This window comes from Ctenopharyngodon idella, chromosome 10, assembly GCF_019924925.1.
Source record: "Ctenopharyngodon idella isolate HZGC_01 chromosome 10, HZGC01, whole genome shotgun sequence".
Taxonomy (NCBI): domain Eukaryota; kingdom Metazoa; phylum Chordata; class Actinopteri; order Cypriniformes; family Xenocyprididae; genus Ctenopharyngodon; species Ctenopharyngodon idella.
This window is the reverse complement of record NC_067229.1, coordinates 790,066-811,354: the sequence shown is the minus strand read 5'-3', so window position 1 is coordinate 811,354 and position 21,289 is coordinate 790,066. Positions and strand designations below refer to the sequence as shown.

The 21,289-nt window shown below is 41.5% G+C and overlaps 3 protein-coding genes across 5 annotated transcripts; 2 read left to right on the top strand and 1 right to left on the bottom strand.

The window, feature by feature from the left end:
* Positions 1-419: 419 nt before the first annotated feature.
* On the top strand, positions 420-4,659 carry dram2b (DNA-damage regulated autophagy modulator 2b). Its single transcript, XM_051908256.1, has 8 exons — positions 420-660; positions 1,366-1,510; positions 1,586-1,653; positions 1,811-1,953; positions 3,276-3,453; positions 3,529-3,611; positions 3,679-3,771; positions 3,840-4,659. The coding sequence occupies exons 2-8, from the start codon at positions 1,380-1,382 to the stop codon at positions 3,960-3,962; spliced, it is 819 nt and encodes a 272-aa protein (XP_051764216.1). The 5' UTR covers positions 420-660; positions 1,366-1,379; the 3' UTR covers positions 3,963-4,659.
* On the bottom strand, positions 4,434-14,181 carry dennd2db (DENN/MADD domain containing 2Db). Its single transcript, XM_051908243.1, has 13 exons — positions 14,016-14,181; positions 13,164-13,259; positions 11,638-11,810; positions 11,442-11,554; positions 9,091-9,160; positions 8,928-9,005; positions 8,713-8,853; positions 8,488-8,636; positions 8,199-8,370; positions 8,041-8,091; positions 7,001-7,082; positions 6,688-6,921; positions 4,434-4,820 (listed from the first exon to the last, which is right to left on the bottom strand). Exons 1-13 carry the CDS (start codon positions 14,065-14,067, stop codon positions 4,732-4,734), a joined length of 1,500 nt encoding a protein of 499 aa, XP_051764203.1. The 5' UTR covers positions 14,068-14,181; the 3' UTR covers positions 4,434-4,731.
* Positions 14,182-15,095: 914 nt separating this feature from the next.
* cry4 (cryptochrome circadian regulator 4) lies at positions 15,096-21,269 on the top strand. Of its 3 annotated transcripts, none has more exons than XR_007932081.1 (12): positions 15,096-15,570; positions 17,222-17,662; positions 17,742-17,858; positions 18,002-18,146; positions 18,277-18,417; positions 18,571-18,741; positions 18,830-18,970; positions 19,044-19,195; positions 19,837-19,934; positions 20,020-20,130; positions 20,220-20,653; positions 21,121-21,269. XR_007932081.1 is itself a non-coding variant. In XM_051908230.1 (11 exons), exons 2-11 carry the CDS (start codon positions 17,250-17,252, stop codon positions 20,396-20,398), a joined length of 1,668 nt encoding a protein of 555 aa, XP_051764190.1. In that variant the 5' UTR covers positions 15,096-15,570; positions 17,222-17,249; the 3' UTR covers positions 20,399-20,790. The 3 variants fall into 3 exon arrangements, 1 of the variants encoding a protein (XP_051764190.1); XR_007932080.1 differs by having other exon boundaries at positions 21,086-21,251; XM_051908230.1 differs by lacking the exon at positions 21,121-21,269 and having other exon boundaries at positions 20,220-20,790.
* Positions 21,270-21,289: the final 20 nt, after the last annotated feature.

Below are 21,289 nucleotides of genomic sequence, written 5' to 3'. Positions count from 1 at the left end.
TTCAAAAAATTGACCCTTATGACTGGTTCCAGGGTCACATATAAAAAGTGACATAAAAAGCCATTAGATTAAAAAGTCATAATTATGACATAAAAAGTCAAATTGATGACATAGAAAGTCATAATCTCGACTTCTTATCTCATAATTTTGATTTATTAATCTCATAATTATGATTGTCTAAGTACTAATTTCTACTTTTCATGTCATGATTGTCAAAAGCTTGTCTTATGTGGCTGAAATAGGCTTCCATAAATAATACCACAGTAGTAAAATACGTCTCTGTGTTTTCCTTCTATATATTTTATAATATATACCGAAAAATAAATATTATTTTGTAAATAATTTCAAATTGTGTACGTAATATTTGGTCAAAATCGTAATATTATTGTGTTGAGGAGGATTTTACCCGCGCTGGCGACCCGCCGAAACGCTGCACATCCGGGTTCTCTGTGCGGGTCCCGTGAGTTTGATCGGAAATACGCGGCGAGAACGGAAGGAAAACAGGAGTAAAATAAACTGAATTCTGAGCATTAAACTAATAATGAGGATATAGAAACATTAACGAATGAAATATAACCATTAACAAGATATAAAGTCTTTCAGAGGGGATTTAAAATGGCTTTGTTCAGACTGAGGGATGATCATCTGTTTGATTGACAGGTAAAGCTGTTCCTCACTGACGGTTCATCATGATATAAAATAATAATTATGACATTTTAATCTGATTTTCTTTTACTTCAGACAGATTTAATTGAGACATTAGCAGTACAGTAGCCAGTAAACGTCACTTTCTTTATCTGTAATAGTGAAACCAAAGAAATCTGTAGCGAAACATATGCTTTAAATTTGAATGTATTAGACTTTTTTGGTTTATTAAAAACTCTCACAAAATAAGAAAAGAAAAACATGTAGAATTTTAGCATCCTTAAAAATGAAATATCCTTACAATGCAAATACCATGGTACTGATTGATTACCATATTCATATTCCATACGGGGTTGCCATGATCAAATGTCAGCAAGTTTAGAAAAAAGTTTGGCAATTTTAAAAACAATGGAGTCTCTAAAATGAGTTTACATATTCATGTATTCTGTATATGATCATGCTGTATGTCCAAACATCCACAGGTAACCTTTTTTTTTATTTAACAATTTCTTTAATTTGAACTTTCTCCTCAAGTTTTAGTTTGTGTGGATTGTGTTATTTAACATTTTTATGTCGTAAAGATTGAGATCGTCACAGGATGGCCAATTGCTCTTGCAGGAGAAGTGAAAAGCAGAAACTCACCCAGAATACCCATGATGCTGTCTGCTGAAGCGAGAAGAGGAACCGGCTTGTTCTAATAATATGAGGTGTGTATTGCAGGAGCGCGGTCGGACATGTGGTGGTTTCAGGAGGGCTTGTGCATCCTGCCCGTGGCACTGGTCATCTGGACCGCCGCCACCTTCATCTTCGCTTACATCACGGCCGTCATACTGAGACATGTGGACCCGCTGGTGCCCTACATCAGGTGAGCAGAAGAGATGCTTCATCATGTGACTGTGTGACCTTTGACCTCTGAATGTGTTTTGTGTTGTGCTTGCAGTGACACTGGGACCGTTGCGCCGGAGAGATGTGTGTTCGGACTCATGCTCAATGTGTCGGCATTCTTAGGTACTGAAACCCCTATGACCTCACACTGACCCTAATTAAGATTGATGGCTTTTAAGGGAGCTATATGCTAACTGGCAAACACAAACCATACTGGAAGTTGTTGTGCCGTATCAAGATGCAGTGTTTCGGTGATGTAATGTTGCGTGTTCTCCTGCAGGTGTCGCTACGATGTACGTGCGCTATAAGCAGCTTCAGGCCCTCGTGGACACTGACGACACTCGTCTGAACCGCCTCAATCTGCTGGGGTTCGTTCTGGGCTGCGGCAGCTCGCTCGGCATGTGCGTCGTAGCAAACTTCCAGGTACGTACGCGTTATGCTGTTCAGACCAACACGAATGTTCGGCATGAAAATTCGGTCTGATTTTCGAATGCGATTTTTCTGTTCAGAACAATGCGCGAATGTTAACGCTATGATGTTAACCAAACAACAAAGAGTCGCTTTCAGATTCTTCCTCTAGAGAAAACAAGCGCAAATCTTATTGGCTGGCCAATTTTCTTCACAGTCAATCTGTCACATCGACGACATTCATCGTCGTTCATTTAAATTAAAATTTAATTGCACTGAATTTTTGCACCAAACATTTGCCTGTTCACAACACAAAATGTTCGGCATGAAAATTCGGTTTGATTTAATCGCATTCGAATTGTGTTCAGACCAATACATAAAAAAACGGTGAAAAACAGTATTTATATTTTCGGTAAGTTTTTTGATACGTTTTCAAACAGCCTTTAAAATTTATTTTATTCGCTATGGTGTTTGAAAACAAAACCAAATACTGAATTTTCGCACCAAATATTCAACTGTTCGGCATGAAAACTCGGTTTGATTTTTCGCAATCGAATTGTGTGTTCAGACAAATACATAAAAAATGGCGAAAAACAGTATTTACATTTTCATTACGTTTTTGATACGTTTTTTCAAATAGTCGTTAACATTTTTTTAATTCACTATGCTGTTTATCAAACAAAACCAAATACTGAATTTTCGCACACAAATATTTAACTGTTCGGCATGAAAATTCGCTCTGATTTTTTGCATTCAAATTGTGTGTTCAGACAAATACATAAAAATGGCGTAAACCAGTATTTACGTTTTCAAACACCCATTCCAATTTTTTTTTTAAATTCGCTATGGTGTTTATCAAACAAAACCACGATTCTTCTGTTCTGATTTTACGCTTCTGTTTTTTTTCTCTTCTTTTCGCTCTCGCTTAGCAAAATAGTCCAAATGCATGAATCTTATTGGTTGGCCAGTTTAATTGGCACTCAGTCGACATTTGAATGTTCGTGTCGTTCATTCAAATTAAAATGTTTCTCGCACTGAATTTTCACACCAACTGTTCGGCATGAAAATTCGCTCTGATTTTTCACATTCGAATCGCCTGTTCAGACAAATACATAAAAAACGGCGAAAAACTGTATTTACATTTTCATTACGTTTTTGATACTTTTTTTCAAACAGCCGTTAACATTTTTTTTATTCACTATGCTGTTTATCAAACAACACCAAATACTGAATTTTCGCACCCAATATTCAACTGTTCAGCATTAAAATTCGGTCAAATTAAAATGTTTAGCGCACTGAATTTTCGTACCAAACGGTGTGTGACATGTCTTTCCCAGAAAACCACTCTGTTCTCGATGCACCTGGTGGGCGCCATTCTGACGTTCGGCGTCGGCGCGCTCTACATCTTCGTCCAGGCGCTGCTGTCGTACCTCATGCAGCCGCACGTCCACAGCAAAGCCATGTTCTGGACGCGACTGAGCGTCGGCATCTGGACGCTGGCGAGCATCATTAGCAGTATCCTTTCACCCGCTGCATGCTGGGAAACGTAGCGTTTCGTGTTGAATGTGTTTGGTTCCTTGATTCTCTCAGTGTTTGTGTCGTCGGTGATCATGTACAGCACTCTTTCTGGAGTCGAAGTCAACAAGAAGCTCCACTGGACACCCGGAGAACCCGTGAGTGAAACTTTCCGCCGCAACGTTTGCGTGTGTGGTGCGCGATTCTGATCCCGATGTTTTTCAGGGTTTCACGCCGCACATCATCAGCACCATTTCCGAGTGGTCTCTCGCGCTTTCCTTCATCAGCTTCTTCCTCACCTACATACGAGACTTCAAGGTAAGGCATCTCACATCAGAAGATATAAACCTGTTGAACGCGTCTCAGATGTGTTTGTCTCTCTGCAGAAGATCAATCTGCGTGCCCAGGCGCAAATTCAGAGCAACCACCTGTACGAGTCGCATCATCACCGGCCCGTTCCTCCACGTGCGCCGACAGAGACGTCGCCGCTGCTCGCCGGGAGCATCTAATCACGGGACAGAAGGACTCTGACGCTCCAGCAGAGGGCAGCGACACTCAGGGTTAAAGGCAGAAATACAGGACTGACCGTGTAGAAGCGCTGAAACTTCATACTAACATTTACACAACGTTTGTACAACATTTACACAACCGTTTGAAATGATGCTCTAAATATTGTGTTTGCTTCAGTGGTTTTAATGCTTGTTTTTCTGCTGTGAGTTTGTTGGTGGAGACTACAAACATGTTTTATATTTTTGTTCTAGATATATCCATTACGTTCATTTTTATACCACTGTAAAACTGCATAATATCCTCATTAAAACTGGTATTAGTGGGTGAATTTTAGACAAAAACATTTGTGACTCATATTTCACACAACAAATCCAGAAAATAAGCTAAAAACTGATTTTAATTTCATTAAATAATGTTAACTAATGAGAATCATCATTGACAATATTAAAAAAAGACAAAACAGTCAGACATATTACAGGAATTCAGGAATTAAATGTTTAATTGTCATGAAAATAATGTCACAATGCAAAATACGTCCTAAAACAGGTTTCGATTTGTATAATACTATAATATAGTTTCCTATTTTTTGTTGTTTTAATGAGGTGAAATATGAGCTGAACGAGATTCACTCAGCATCTGTATCACTTTATATTTTATTACATTAAAACAATACAAATAAACAGCATTAAATATTCACCACTGATTGTCTGATAAAATGCTTCTGGGAAAAGCGTAACCGTGAATGAACACTAGAACACTCTGAAGCTCTTACACCACAACACCTCGCACCCACCCGGCCTTCGTCTTCTCCTTCTTCCTCCTCTCGTGATACTCCGACACCTTCCGATGAAAGAACCCTACAGAAGAACAAGAACAATGAAGCTTTCTGTGTTGCAAAGGTTAAACAGTTCTTGTTTTGGGCTCTTTGGTTTTTAACAATAGAATAACCTTTCTGGAACTAAACAGAACCCATATTATTTTGTTTTAACCCTCTGAATCATGAAGATGTCCACTACAAAGAGTCATTTTTAACCATTCAACCAAACATCCAAGGGTCAATTACTTTTGATCTTTTCCCATAATTCTACATATCTGTCCTGTTTAGGTTTTATTGTGAATTTCATATATTAGGTTTCCAGAACATTCTGGGAACATTAGTGTTTGGTTTATAAAAATAACACTAAAAAGAACGTTCCATGAATGTTGTGATTTGGTTTCCAGAGGAATAGAGCGCAAAAGACAGGTTCTGGAAGTAAAAACTCCATTTTCTTTCATTTTAACGATAACTTATAAACCTGCTGTGAGCGATAAGATGGTATATGCTGTTGTTGAAGCCGTCAGCCCGCAATATTCGTGTTTAACTTAATTTGTGGAGTAAACTACATTACCCATGATGCCGTGCAGAGAATTCCACCAATCAGAGAGTCAAAGCATGCTAAATGATCTTGTTAGCTCCACCCACTCCCGTGAGTCAATCTCCCTACGCTCTCAAAATACTTAAATATTTGAATATAAATGCCTAATATATTGTTTTTTATATATAATCAACATTTTATTTCTCTATAGTTTTTAATCTGATTATGCTGTTCACAATGCATCATGGGATTGTAGTTCTAGCATAAGACATAGTGTAGTACTGTACTACATAGTGTGTGCCATGTCGGGGCAGTTAACGCTTTTTCAACGTACGTCGGATGCGGATGGCTGTCCCGCCGGAAGCTCATTATTTTACTTTATAAAGTTTTAAATAAGGATACTTGTCTTACACAATCAGATCGATTAGCTTCAGAAGGCCTTTATTAACCCCCTGGAGTCCATTATTTTATGGATGGGTGCATTTTTCTTCAAAATTTGGGCACCCATTCACAACCATTATAAAACTTGGAGGACTAAGAATATTTTAAATATATCTCAGATTGTGTTCGTCTGAAAGAAGATAGTCATATGGCTTGAGGGTGAGTAAAGCTTGGAATAATTTTCATTTTTGGGTGAACTAAACCTTTAATTTGCAGGGTAAACTACATTACCCATGATGCCGTGCAGAAAATTCCACCAATCAGAGAGTCGAAACAAGCAAAGCATGCTAAAAGATCTCATTAGCTCCGCCCACTCCCATGAGTCAATCTCCCTACGCTCTCAAAATACTTAAATATTTGAATATAAATGCCTAATATATTGTTTTTATATATAATCAACATTTTTAAATGAGCAGTTTTATATTTCTCTATGGTTTTTAATCTGATTATGCTGGCAATGCATCATGGGATTGTAGTTCTTTTCCTCACTAAAGCCATTAAGTTCACATTCTTGTATTTTTGTCCGATTTTCAAAAACTTTTTGGCTTTAAATCAAAGTTGTGATTCTCCTCATAGCTGGTTGGTTCGGTTCATGGCTTCTAACGCTTTGACCAAGACTTTATATGGGAGAAACGAATAAGGAAAATCCAGCGTCGCTGAAAAAGTGGGCAAACCAAAACTCAGATTACACTATTTCAATTGGGAATGATTCTGCATTATTGTTTTGAAGCAAAAAGATGCATCAGAGGGTTAATAAAGCATCAAATGGAGTTCTTTTGGTAGAAGAACCTTTGAGGATCCTCTTATTTCGAGTGTACGGAAGAACTAGAGAATCAGTGGAACTTTGAAAGGTTCTCCAGTGACGTCAGACTGTAAAACGTCTTCTGGAACCATTAGGTTCTTTGAGCAGACGGATGTGTTTTAGTACCATTAGGATTGGGCTGCATTTCCTCTTCCTGTATGAAGAGATCAAACATCTGTGTCTGGATGAAGAGTTTGACGAAGTTCAGGTGCGATTTGTGCTCCACAGCCTTCAGGAAGCTCTTCTTCTGGAACTGGCGGCCGTTCCCGCAGCGCTTGACGTGTTCTGAGAAATGGCCCACGCTCTTAATGAAGACGGACAGGAAGGCCTCTGACACCAGCCGGTTCAGCTCGTCTGTAGCTGCCAGGGCACACAACAACAGGAAGTTGAGCGGGACTCTTATGGGAAGCGGCGGTGGTTACTGTAAGACTGAACTCACTGGCGTGGTGTGTGCGCGCGGACAGTCCCGTCAGCAGCCCCTCCCTCAGTTTAGCCGGCAGGAGCGACTCCTCATCGCCGATCTGAAATCACACACTCGTTACTGTCTGTAGGACATCGCTAGGGTGCCGTGGCTTGTTGCCATGGCTTGGCCATTAAATTGTTCTTGTGGTTGTTAGTGTGCTGCTATCATCTCAAACTCCAATGTGTTTATAAAGCACTTTCAAAACCATAGAAATGGACCAGTGTTAAACATAAATAGTATTACAGTTCTTCCAGATATAAAATAACAACATGAACCACAACAACAGTCATAATAATCAGACCTACGCAAACGCCAAGGAGATTAAGAACGTCTTTAGACCTATCATGGTTGCTAGGGCGTTGCCATACAGTGGATAACGTGTTCTAAAGTTGCTAGAGTGTTTTTAACAGATTGCTATGTTGTTGCTAGGGTGTTCCAGCTTGTTGCCATGCGTGGCCATTAAGTTGTTGGTGTACTGCTATCATGGTTGCTAGGGTGTTGCTATACAGAGGATAACTTGTTCTACAGTTGCTAGAGTGTTTTTAACACATTGCTATGAGGTTGCTAGGGTGTTCCGGCTTGTTGCCATGCGTGGCCATTAAGTTGTTGTGATCGGTTGTTAGTATACTGCTATCATGGTTGCTAGAGCATTGCTATTATTATTAGGGCGTTATTCAGATGGTGTTATACAGTGCTTTTAACATATTGTTAAGCGGTTGCTAGGGAGCTCTGGGTGGTTGCTAAGGCACTGCTAAGTAGCTGTAAAAGTGCTTTTAGAAAGGAGGGGTTTATTGTATTTTGCAGTGTGGTTGCTGAAGTGTTTGCTATGCTGTACTGGCTGGTTTCCAGAGTGTTGCTATGCAGTTATTGAGGTGTTTTGATTGGTTGCTAGAGTGTGGGTGGATGGAACAACGAAAAAAACAGCGTCTCAGCAGTAATGAGACTCATGTGAAACTTCATGAGAATAAATTAAATCTCAGAGAGACGGTGTGTGTGTGTGTGTGTGTGTGACTCACTCTTGTAATGAATCTAGTTTCTGCTCCAGCCGACAGATCAACAATCATCACCTGAGAAACACAAGCCGAGAAGCATCAACATGATTAAAGACTCGTGTTTCATAAATACACACTGATCATTAATAATAATCAGATTCAGATCACTCGTTCAGACTGACGTCGCTGTGGTCCGTCAGCAGCTCCAGCATGTTCTTCTGGACTCCCAGCAGGTACGGCGTCGGTGCCGCACACACATCGATCAGAACGGTAGGAACGATCGATATGAAGGTGTGCTGCCACACGAACGGATACAGGAGAGCAGCTACAGCGTGAAGAACCTGAGAGAGAGTGCTGAACACACACACACACACTTCCAGAATCAACTCCACTGAAAAGTGGGCGGGCACTAATGCACCCTATAAACCAATAAATCTGAGCCGCTGAACTCTGATTGGCTGTGACGGTCACCTGAGCTCCTCTGAGATGAAGATGATTCGTCGCTCCATCACAGCGGCGGCGAACACCAGCAGCACCTCCTCATCCGTCAGGCAGCGGAAGAGCGACCGGAAATCCACGTGTTCCAGCCAGGAGTCGGCGGGCCGCGTCAGACTGATGATCTGAGATCAGATGGGGCCGTTATCTATACTGCAGTACTGCGTGTGATAAGAGCTTCTGCGGTGATGTGATGCGTACCTCTGTTCCCGCCTCCGGGATGAAGCTGCTGATCTTCACGGTGTTTCCCGGCGCTGGCAGCGGCGCCTCCCGCAGGCTCTGCATGAACGGATAGATCATGGCTTTGGAGATCTGCCTGCGCTTCTCCACCTCGTCGAAGATCTGCACAAACAAACACCCGTGAACTATTGATCTGTTTGAACATTTCTCAAGGCCTGAGGAATGTGTTTCTTCACCTTTGAGAAGAGTCCAAAACACGCCACGCGGCTGATGATGCAGTACGCTTCAGGAACACGAGCGCCGCTGCCGCCCGGCTGACGGGACACAGATGTCACTCCTCAATCATCACCAAAGTATTATGATGGAATATTGATATTAGACGTATGAAATGATGATTACCAGCAGCCTCCTGCAGTAGCCGTTCCTCCTGCTGCCGTCCACCTCAGTCAGAACGAACGAGAACGTCTCACTGCGGAGAATCAACATCATCACAATCAACTTCACTCCAGACGCTCAACATCTCACAGGAACTTCAACAGTGCTTTAAAGACGGTAAAACAGTGTCAAAGTGCAAGAGAGTCATTCACAGAATCACTCGGAGAGTCATTCACAGAATCATTCAGAGAGTCATTCGGAGAGTCACTCGGAGAATCTTTCGGAGAGTCACTCGGAGAGTCATTCCCAGAGTCACTCGGAGAGTCATTCACAGAGTCACTCGGAGAGTCATTCACAGAGTCACTCGGAGAGTCATTCACAGAATCACTCGGAGAGTCATTCACAGAATCACTCGGAGAGTCATTCACAGAATCATTCAGAGAGTCATTCGGAGAGTCACTCGGAGAATCTTTCGGAGAGTCACTCGGAGAGTCATTCCCAGAGTCACTCGGAGAGTCATTCACAGAGTCACTCGGAGAGTCATTCACAGAGTCACTCGGAGAGTCATTCACAGAATCACTCGGAGAGTCATTCACAGAATCACTCGGAGAGTCATTCACAGAATCACTCGGAGAGTCATTCACAGAATCACTCGGAGAGTCATTCACAGAATCACTCGGAGAGTCATTCAGAGAGTCATTCGGAGAGTCATTCAGAGAGTCACTCGGTGAATCATTAAGAGAGTCACTCGGAGAGTCATTCAGAGAGTCACTCGGAGAGTCATTCAGAGAGTCACTCGGAGAGTCATTCACAGAGTCACTCGGAGAGTCATTCACAGAGTCACTCGGAGAGTCATTCACAGAATCACTCGGAGAGTCATTCGGAGAATCACTCGGAGAGTCATTCGGAGAATCACTCGGAGAGTCATTCGGAGAGTCATTCGGAGAGTCATTCGGAGAGTCATTCAGAGAATCTTTCGGAGAGTCATTCAGAGAGTCACTCGGAGAGTCATTCAGAGAGTCACTCGGAGAGTCATTCAGAGAGTCATTCGGAGAGTCATTCAGAGAGTCACTCGGAGAGTCATTCAGAGAGTCACTCGGAGAGTCATTCAGAGAGTCACTCGGAGAGTCATTCAGAGAATCACTCGGAGAGTCATTCAGAGAGTCATTCGGAGAGTCATTCAGAGAATCACTCGGCGAGTCATTCAGAGAATCACTCGGAGAGTCATTCAGAGAGTCATTCGGAGAGTCATTCACAGAATCACTCGGAGAGTCATTCAAAGAATAGGCTTGTTCGAGATGCATTGGCGCTGCACAGTCTGATCAGCGTATGACATCAAAGTACCGCGAGAGCGATTCAAAAGCATAAGGAGTCGTTTGTTCTCCAGTCGCTCTCACGGTACTGTGATGTCATATGCCGATCGGTCTGCGCAGCACTGATGCATCTCAAACAAGCCTAATCATTTAGAGAGTCATTCGGAGAGTCATTCAGAGAGTCATTCAGAGAGTCATTCAGAGAGTCATTCAGAGAGTCATTCAGAGAGTCATTTGATTCTTGATGGATCATTTGATTGATAATAGTTCAGACGATAATTAAAAGATTCAAACAGAATAATTCAAAGAATTTATCCTAGACTGGTTTAAAGATTTGGTCAAAGACTTATTCAGAGGGTCATTCAGGGAATCTTTTTATGAATCAATCATAGATTGATGGTAAGATTCATTCAGAAAATCTTTTGGAGAATGATTCTGAAGAATAATCAGGATATTGATTCAGTGAATGATTCAGAGATTCAGACAGAAAGTGATTCAGAGAGTCAATAGGTTTGTTATACTTGAAGTGGCGCTGCACAGACCGATTGGTGAATGACATCAAAGTCCAACAAGCCCAAACTTGCAGAATCATTCAGAGACTGATTTAAAAATTGAGACAAAGAATGGTTCAGAGATTTATTCAGAAAAACCTTTTGGAGAACGATTCAGCGAATGATTCAGAGATTCAGACAGACAGTGATTCAGAGAGTCATTAAAGTAATCAGTTGGAGAATATTTCAGAAATTGATTCAAAGATTCATTCAGAGAATAATGCATCAATAAATCATTCAGAGACGGATTCAGATGAGAGTTAAAGATGCAATCAGAGAAGAGAAAATTCACTTGAAAAATGACAGAGGGATTGACGTGCACACGCACACACACACACGCACGCACATCCTGGAAACATTTGTGTGTTTTTCCATCAGCATCAGTGTGCAAACGTTTGAAGATGCACATGTGGTTAGAGATGAGGTGAAAGTGTGAAACAGGATGTGTTTAGTTGTGTGTGTGTTTAGTGCGTGTTTAGATGTGTGTGTTTTTAGTGTGTCTTTGCTGTACCTGCTGTACTCGGTCAGAGGTGCCCAGTTGATTCCCTCTGGAAAGCAGAAGAGATGAGCGGCCTTCATGCACTTCTCCTCTTCCTCTCGCTGCAGCCGCCCCATCACCTCACGCTACACACACAAACACACGATTTGAGTAAGTTTGAGTGAGTGTGTGTGTGTGTGTGTGTGTGTAAGTGTGTGTTTGCTCTGACCTTGGGGAACTGGTACGTGATGTGTGGCTCGTAAGTGTCCTCGTTTCTCCTCTTCCTCAGACTAACCACCAGCAGGTACTCGAAGAACAGCTGGCCCATGTGACTGCGCTCTCGTCCGGGCGGAGGCGTCGCGGCCAGCGTCTGCAGCGCTCCAGGGTCAGAGGCGCTCCGCTCTGCAGTGGCACAACACACATCACATGACATTTAACAACAGACCTGAGAAACCACAGTTGGAACAATGAGGAGGTGCGACGCTCACAGACGCTCATTGTGCTCCAAACCTCAGAGGAAATGCTGGACAGCATCAGATCATCCAAACAACAAACACCAGAGACTCCAGCTCAATCTCACCAAATAAAGTCCACCTTCAGGAAATCAAGTCATCTTTCTCATGAAAACATTGTGTCAGACTGAGTTTGTGTGAATGATCTGAATCACGTCTGAATGATCTTCAGCTTCAGAGTGTCCAGAGGTCAGAACCTGCTCTGGTGACGCTGTCAAATGATTTTATGAATAAATATATGTATTATGTTTACTAATATTTAAATAATTATAAAAATATGAAAATTTTAAAAAATATATATTTCTTATTAATGGATATATATACACATTTCTATGAATAAATGTAATATTTTTAAACATACATTTTTGTATTAACCATAATTTTATATATATTATATATTTTATAATTATACAAATACAAATATATTTTATATTATAATCTGAATAATATTTATTCAATCATTTTTAAATATTCAACAAATATTTAACTTATTTAGCGATATTTAATATTTTAAATAAATTAATACATTTTAAACTAAATAATAAAATATAGGGTTAAGTTTAAGTGTATATACAAATATTAAAATAATTATTAATGAAACACTTCAATCTTTCTGTTGTTGTTACACATTATACATATATTATCAGGGCCTAAAATTAGCACCCGCCAAGCGCGAGTAAAATCCTGCAAGTTCATGAAACAATCGCCAGTCGGCCGGTAACATGTTTATGAATTCTAACAATGCAATGTCATATAAAAATGAACGCAAACAAACGTGAACGACGCTCGGGACATCGCGCAAGAAGACATGAACGAGAACTCGATTCGTTACCCGAATGTTTCACGGCTTTATATGCTTGAACAGACAAATTCTCTAAAAAATTGTCAAAATGCCGTCTCATGGTAAACACAGACGGTTATGTCTTAACTGAACGTAAACGGTAGAGAAAGATGTTCAGTATCAGTGTATTGGATCCGCGCAGCTCTTAAAGTGACGGTAGCCTAATAATCCTGCTGCTGTGTGTTTTAATGTTAATCAAACAACAAATTGTTCTTGACTAAATCACTTTTGAAACTTTAATAAGGATTAATCTGTTTAATTTCTCCACCTGAAAGCTAGTGTTACTTGTTTCATAGCCTGTAAAAAAAAAAAACTTATGGCCAGTAAATTTTCTTAATTCGCCGGCTGTTGACCAGTGTGTTTATTCTCTCTCCATGAGTCTGTAATGAGTGTGAGACTCACTGGTTCTGTGGAGTTTCTCCTGAAGCGTCGAGAACATGGAGCTGATCTTCTTCATGGCTCCATGATCCACGTCTGATCCACACGCCAGGATATCAGCTACACACGCACGCACACACACACAGTTACTGTGATGCAAAGATCTTTATCACTTTATTCCACATGTTGGAAAATTCCCAGGAACTTCAGGACTGACTCATTTACAACTTTCATTTTCATCCTTACGGTCCAGAAACACAAACAGAACAAGTGTGTGTGTGTTTGTGAGTGAGTGATAAAGACAGAAACGAGACTACCACAGTCTTCAAGTCTCACTTCTACAACAGAAGACCGTTCATCCGTCACACACTTCAGCTTAGAAAGTACATATAAGCACAACTGACTGTGTGTTCAACGTGTGTGTGTGTGTTTACATGTTTAAATTACATTATGGGGCCAAACTGTCCCCTCTATGCAGTAAAATCTGAATTTACCCACATCTGTTCCCTTATTCAAAAGGCAACATAAACTTACTAAACAATGTCTTAATAAAAACATCAAAATGGCAAAAGTTCTCTGTGAGGCAGTATAAAATATCATTAGCTCAGTATAGATACCTCTACACCTATGAAAAATACCAAGTGTGTGTTTACCATGCTTAATGTGTGTTATCTGTGTGTTTTAGTGTGTGTTTAAAAGTGTTTTAATGTGTGTTTGTGTATTTATAGTGTGTGTTTGTGTGTTTAAACGTGTTTTAGTGCGTGTTTGTGTATTTATAGTATGTGTCTGTGTGTTTAAAAGTGTTTTAGTGTGTGTTTGTGTATTTATAGTGTGTGTTTGTTGTTTAAGAGTGTGTGTTTGTGTGTTTATACTCACTGTCGGACGGAGTGTGTAGTTGTTGTCTGGTCCTCCACTTCTCTCTGCTCATCACTGTCTCTTCCAACACGCGCACTGTTTCTGACTGAAGCACGCAGACCGCCTGTCAGAGATTCTCAGCGGCGAGCAAACACGTGTTCGGCTGAGGGGCGGGGTCGCCGCGCTTAGCCACGCCCACATCAATAACGCGGCCCGCTACGGTATCAATGTTTATGATTAGAATAACTGAATCAAATAAATGATTGTGGAATATAATTAGCTATATCAGACTTACACTGAACTAGAGTCAAATCTAGAGAATAGAGACGTGACTCTTTCTGACAAATGTAACCTTTTTTGCTGACGCTGTCAAAGGTTAACATATTTTATAAATAAATATTTTAATATTTTATATGTGTTATATTTATTATTTTATGAATTAATATTTATTTATTTATTCTTTTGAGATGTTTAAGAATATGTAGTTTGTTGTATTTTATTTTAGCGAACAAAAATGTATTTTCACAAGTTGACAAGACGTTCCGGTGTTCATCCAAACCATCCTCAGCTGTATCAAAGTCCCTTATCCAACAGCATCCTTATGTGTGTTTGGCTCCATCTAGCGGCCACATACATAAACATCTTTCACAAAATATACTGATTCAGTCTACTGAATTTAGTCCGCTGGTTTGTTTAGATCAATAAACATCCTTTTCACAGGCATATCCTTCATTATTTATAAATATATATCGTATATTATATGGTGTAGGGGGCCTACCGTGGGGCCTCTGGTTTCTTAAAGGTATAGTTCACCCAAAAATGTTGTTCCAAACCTGTATGAGTTTCTTTCTTCTGTTGAACACAAATATTTTAAAGAATGTTGGTAACCAGACAGTTGACTTCCATTGCATTTTTTTTTCCTACTATGGAAGTAAAATGGCTACCGTCAACTGTCTGGTTACCAACATTCAATAATGACAGAAAGTTTTTTTTTTTTTTTTGGTGAACTATCCCTTTAAGGCGCTCCTGAGTGTCTGTGTGTGTTTTAATGTGTCCGTGTCCACTAGAGGTCAGGATTTGACCTACATTAGGTAGTTTGACCTAAATACACGCTAAACACGCGCTGGAAACTCCTTCACCTGCGTGATTCCACACGATGTCGATTCACTCCTTCAAAACATTCACTTCAGTTTCACTGTTTAAAAATCCACGTTTTTACCGTTTTATTTAATTTCGTATTTGTAAACATGGAGAACGCCGGTGCTTTACATTAGAGTGACAGTCGTCACGTCCAATCACATGCTGAGGACTGTGCGCCTTGTACGGAGATGACCAATCAGAAGTTCGATTTTAGTATCATATGTATGTGGACGTCCAATAGGATGTGAGGAAGGCGGGATCAGGTCAGAGAAATGGTGTTGTGTTATGGTTCGGCGGATGCGTTTCTTTTCACTTTATGATCGTACTATTAAATATTAATTAGCTATCAGTAATTATATTGAAACACACGGGTAGTGTTTCTAACGTTTAGTTGATTAAAGTGTCCCTAATGGATGTTGTCTGAGGCGATCTGAAGGTGGGTGACTAGTGTTAATAAAATAAAAAAGAAATCGGTGAAACATTATTCTAAGTATTAATCTATGTATAAATATTATAACGTTAGTAATACAATGTATATTAATCTAAACGTGTTTATTACATAGTACCTGAGTTCATGTTTATCTCTCGGTCACGTGGTGAAATTTCAGCGCCAGAGGTGCTTTTTCTATACAATGGATCATAATCGAAATATTAAATTATTAATTATATACGTTAGATGTAAAGATTTCTCCTAATGCACTGCACATGTGCCATGCTAATGTCATGTTTTGGACATTTGCCATGGTAACACAATGTTTTGGACACCACCATAGAAGTAATGCCATGTTTTTTTACGTTTACCATGTTAATAGCATGTGTTCGGCCATATCATGATGGTAATGCTGTGCTTTTACTGTAGTACTAACATGTTTATCATGATGGGAATACCATGATTTTTATATTTACCTGGGTAATACCTTGTGGACCTTTATGGCAAAATCATGGTTTTTGACATTTACCATTATAATACCATGTTTTAGACTATATTATTATAGTAATGCCATGTTTTTGACATTTAAAATGTTGATACCAGTTTTTGGACCTTATCATGATGGTAATGCCATGTTTTTTGTCTTTTACCATGGTAATACCCTGCCTTTAACCTTATCATGATGGAAGCGCATTGTTTTTTTTGTTTTGTTTTTTTTACATTTACCCTGATAAATCCCATGTTTTGGACATTATTATGATAGAAATGGCATGGTTTTGACATTTACCGTGGTAATACCCTGTTTTCGACCTGATCATGATCGAAACGCCTTTTTTTTACATTTACCATAGTTATACCATATTTTGGACCATATCATGATGGCAATGCCATGTTTTTGACATTTACCATGGTAATACCCTGTTTTCGACCTGATCGTGATGGAAACATGTTTTTTTTTTTCACATTTACCATGGTAAATCCCATGTTTTGGACCTTATTATGAGGAAAACGGCATGTTTTGACATTCACCATAGTAATACCCTGTTTTGGACCTTGTCATTATGGTAATACCATGTTTTTGTCTTTTTTAACATGGTAATACTCTGTTTTTGAACTTATCACGATGGCAACACTATGTTTTTGACATTTACTATGGTGATACCCTGTTTTTGCCCTTATCATTAGGAAATGTCATGTTTTTTTAACATTTACCATGGTAATACCATGTTTTCTTACTGTATCATGATGGCAACGCCATGTTTTTGACACTTACCATGGTAATACCCTGTTTCCAACCTTATCATGATGGAAACGGCATTTTTTTTGACATTTACCATAGTAATACCATGTTTTGGACCGTATCATGATGGCAATGCCATGTTTTTGACATTTACCATGGTAATACACTGTTTTTGACCTTATCATGAAGGAAACACCATGTTTTTTGACATTTACCATGGTAATACCCTGTTTTCGACCTGATCATTATGAAAACACCATGTTTTTTTACATTTACCATAGGAATACCATGTTTTCAACCATATCATGATGGAAATGTCATATTTCTTTTAATTTACCATAGTAATACCGTGTTTGGGACCTCATCGTGATGGTAAAGAGCTTTTAAACAAAGTCTGTTTGAATGATTCTGTTTCAGACTCTCTGAAGCGTTCGGATCAGTCGTCATGAGTCACCGCACCATCCATCTGTTCCGTAAGGGCCTGCGGCTGCACGATAACCCCGGCCTGCTGGGGGCGCTGGCCTCATCCGCCGCGCTCTTCCCCGTCTACGTGCTGGACCGCGCGTTCCTGGAGGGGGCGATGCGTGTGGGTGCGTTACGCTGGCGCTTCATCCTGCAAAGCCTGGAGGATCTGGACGGTCGTCTGCGGGCGCTCGGCTCGCGTCTCTACGTCCTGCGCGGGTCGACGCCGGTGGTCCTGCGAGACCTCGTGACCCGGTGGGGCGTCACGCAGATCAGCTACGACACGGAAGTGGAGCCGTATTACGCGCGCATGGAGCAGGAAATACAAGCGCTGGCGGAAGAGCGCGGACTCCAGACGCACACGTGCGTGTCGCACACGCTGTACGACGTCGAGAGGTGTGTGGCGGCACGACGAGGTCAAATGTGAACGAACGAGCATGTGAGCGTATTAATGCATGTTTCTCATTCTCTCCAGGATCATACAGGCCAACGGCGGCTCTCCTCCGCTCACCTACAAGAAGTTCCTGCACGTTTTGTCTGTTTTGGGCGAACCGGAGAAACCGGCCCGGGACGTCAGCGCTGAGGACTTCCTGTAAGAGCGTCTGTGTGTGTGTTTCAGGGTCGTGTTGTGTCTGACGCTGCTCTCATGCGAGCAGATGGTGCTTCAGACTGCCAAGAGTGTGTGGGAGTGAAACGCATGAGGAATCATGGGAGAATCTGTTGTTGTGTGTGCAGGAGATGTCCGACCCTTACGGATCACGAGCAGGCGTATGGGGTTCCGTCTCTGGCCGATCTGGGTCTAGAGGTGCAGTCGGAGGCCCTGTGGCCCGGCGGAGAGACGCACGCGCTCCAGAGACTCCACAAACACTTCCAGAGTCAGGTGTGACCCGTCATGATTCATCATAGTGATTCGAATCTTTTGATTCCAGTCAGATTCGCACAAATCTGATTGGTTCGCTTCAAACCACAGGTTAGGAGTGAAAGTGACGTGTGATCTGATCTGTCTGTAGGGATGGGTGGCGAGTTTCTCCAAACCGCGGACGGTGCCGAACTCTCTGCTGCCCAGCACCACGGCTCTCAGTCCGTACCTGAGTCTGGGCTGTCTGTCGGTCCGAACCTTCTACCACAGACTCAGCAGCGTCTACGCACAGGTCAACACACACACAAACACACACACACACACACACAGGAGCCTCGTCATTTAATCCCGGGAATTGTTTTGCATTTTTACTGTTTTCAGTAAAAATGTCTGAACTTTGTCGGCTCTTTACTAACGTTCTCTCACTGACATTCTCCATCTGCAGTCGAAGAACCACTCGCTGCCGCCCGTGTCTCTTCAGGGCCAGGTTCTGTGGCGGGAGTTCTTCTACACTGTTGCGTCAGCGACGCCAAACTTCACCAAGATGGAGGGAAACCCGATCTGTCTGCAGATCGACTGGTACCACGATCCGGAGTCTCTGGAGAAATGGAGGACTGTAAGAGAACCGTGCTTTTAGCATCTTTACTCTCGGTTTTGTTTGTAACATTAACATAACGTTCTCTGCTTTCTGTCTTTCTTTTCAGGCCCAGACGGGTTTCCCCTGGATCGATGCCATCATGACCCAGCTGCGTCAGGAGGGTTGGATCCATCACCTGGCACGTCACGCTGTGGCCTGTTTCCTGACCCGTGGAGACCTGTGGATCAGCTGGGAGGAGGGCATGAAGGTACTTTTGGGTCTTTTTGTGTGTTTTGAATCATGCATACAGGTATTTCAGGCATCTCCATGTCCGCTCTCAGGTGTTCGAGGAGTTCCTGTTGGACGCGGACTACAGCTTGAACACTGGTAACTGGATGTGGTTGTCCGCCAGCGCATTCTTCCACAAATACACCAGGATTTTCTGCCCGGTGCGTTTCGGCCGTCGGACCGACCCTCAAGGACAGTATCTGAGGTATGATCACGATGTTCTGCGTTCGCTCTGCCACGTCCACTGCCGTTTAATATTCATGATGTTCTGTGTTCGCTCTGTCACACCCACTGGCGTTTAATATTCACGATGTTCTGCATTCATTCTGTCACGCCCACTGGCATTTAATATTCATGATGATCTGCGTTCGCTCTGCCACACCCATCGCTGTTTAATATTCATGATGTTCTGCATTCGCTTTGTCACACCCACCACTGTTTAATATTCATGATGTTCTGTGTTCGCTCTGTCACACCCACCACTGTTTAATATTCATGATGTTCTGTGTTCGCTCTGTCACACCCACTGGCGTTTAATATTCACGATGTTCTGCATTCATTCTGTCACGCCCACTGGCATTTAATATTCATAATGTTCTGCGTTCGCTCTGTCACACCCATTGGCATTTAATATTCATGATGATCTGCATTTGCTGTCACACCCATCGCTGTTTAATATTCATGATATTCTGCATTCGCTCCATCAAACCCACCTCCATTTAATATTCAAGATGCTCTATATTAAATTGCAACTTTCACCACTGTTTAACATTCAAGATATACTGTGTTTGCACTGCCACGCCCATTGCTGTTTAATATTCATGACATTCTGTGTTCGATCTGCAGGAAGTACCTGCCCGTGCTGAAGAACTTCCCCTCGCAGTATATTTACGAGCCGTGGAAAGCACCTGAAGACGTCCAGATCAGCGCCGGCTGCATCATCGGTACGCAGAGCCCCTAGACGCTCACTAACCCATTGCTGCGACTGTCTGAACCGGTTTAGTAATGTTCTGACCCATGTATGTGCAGGTAAGGACTATCCTTGTCCCATGGTGTGCCACATGGAGGCGAGTCAGAGGAACCTGGGTTTGATGCGTCAGGTTCGCACCGAGCAGCAGAAGACGGCAGAACTCACGCGAGGTAAAACGCAAACCTGTGTGACTTTGAAAGGCAAAAAGAGATATTTAGCAGAGTGTCATAAATACTGACTAGGTTTGATCTACTCGCAGATGTAGCAGATGACCCGATGGAGGCGGGGCTTAAGCGAGAGCTGCAGGAGGAGGAGGAACTTCTAGAGGGGGCGGAGCCATGCAGCAAGTCAAAACGTTTTAGTGGCAGCACTGATCATAAGTCCCGCCCCTGCAGCTGGACGCCAGAGACTCTGAGGCTCAGCGAAGAGGTCATGTGACTCTAAAAGTGCCTCACCGGACCTATACCAGACCTGCTTCTGGTATAACGTGTCTGTGTGAACTTGAGAATCATGTGATATTCTGACCGGAGCCACTTGATGTCACACGTCACAGCTCTGAGAGCATTTGAACTCTATTGATCTGTCAAACAAACATACTGGGTGTTACTCGTTTGAACACCGTGTTGCTCGTTCTGCTGGTGTGTCTTTCTCTGTTAATGAGAGAATCATGAGAGTTTTTGTGAACCAAATAAGGTAAATTATGAAACTTGAATGTCTTCCTGATGCACATTTGTTTTGCCAGTCAATAAATATCATGTCCATGCTATGCAAAATATCAAATAAATCATTTTGAAATGAGCTTTCGCATGTAAATAAATATTCATAACAGAGTTGAATCTCCTCACAATTTTTTTCAGATACATTCAGAGATTACATTGAAAATTTGGGATTTAACTTGAACCTGAATAAACATTAATCATTTTAGCATCTAAAATTTGGTTTTAAATAAATTAGCATTTTGCTAATTTATTTGGCATTTTGTTGTGGACATAATGTTTGACAAATTATTCAATATAAGCCAATAAGTAGGAACACACATTCAACCAAAACTTCAAAATCAGATTATACATATAAACTACTTGAGTTAAATCTTCAACATTTACAAAAATGTGTCTTAATTTTTAGATTGTGGTTTTGACTGACCAGCTCTTGTGACGTAGGATCCGGGGGCTGAAGTAGCGAATCCTACTATGGCGAAGGCTGCGCTCATGAATATTAATAAGGTTGTGCAGACGTTCCTTGTTTATTTTCTCGGAGCGTCCAGTCACGTAACACAATTACTATTCATAACTCAAGCTCTCGAGTCGATACGCCTCCTTTTTAACCAAT

Bases quoted from the DNA above. Each gene is read 5' to 3' on its own strand.
- dram2b (XM_051908256.1), top strand. From the start codon at position 1,380: ATGTGGTGGTTTCAGGAGGGCTTGTGCATCCTGCCCGTGGCACTGGTC. The intron at 1,511-1,585 runs GTGAGCAGAAGA...TTGTGCTTGCAG, and splicing joins CCGCTGGTGCCCTACATCAG to TGACACTGGGACCGTTGCGC. The intron at 3,454-3,528 runs GTATCCTTTCAC...TGATTCTCTCAG, and splicing joins GCTGGCGAGCATCATTAGCA to TGTTTGTGTCGTCGGTGATC.
- dennd2db (XM_051908243.1), bottom strand. From the start codon at position 14,067: ATGAGCAGAGAGAAGTGGAGGACCAGACAACAACTACACACTCCGTCC. The intron at 9,161-11,441 runs GTACAGCAAAGA...GATTCTCCGCAG, and splicing joins CCTCTGACCGAGTACAGCAG to TGAGACGTTCTCGTTCGTTC. The intron at 4,821-6,687 runs GTACTAAAACAC...GTTCTTCTGTAG, and splicing joins AATGCAGCCCAATCCTAATG to GGTTCTTTCATCGGAAGGTG.
- cry4 (XM_051908230.1), top strand. From the start codon at position 17,250: ATGAGTCACCGCACCATCCATCTGTTCCGTAAGGGCCTGCGGCTGCAC. The intron at 17,859-18,001 runs GTAAGAGCGTCT...TTGTGTGTGCAG, and splicing joins GTCAGCGCTGAGGACTTCCT to GAGATGTCCGACCCTTACGG. The intron at 19,196-19,836 runs GTATGATCACGA...TTCGATCTGCAG, and splicing joins CCTCAAGGACAGTATCTGAG to GAAGTACCTGCCCGTGCTGA.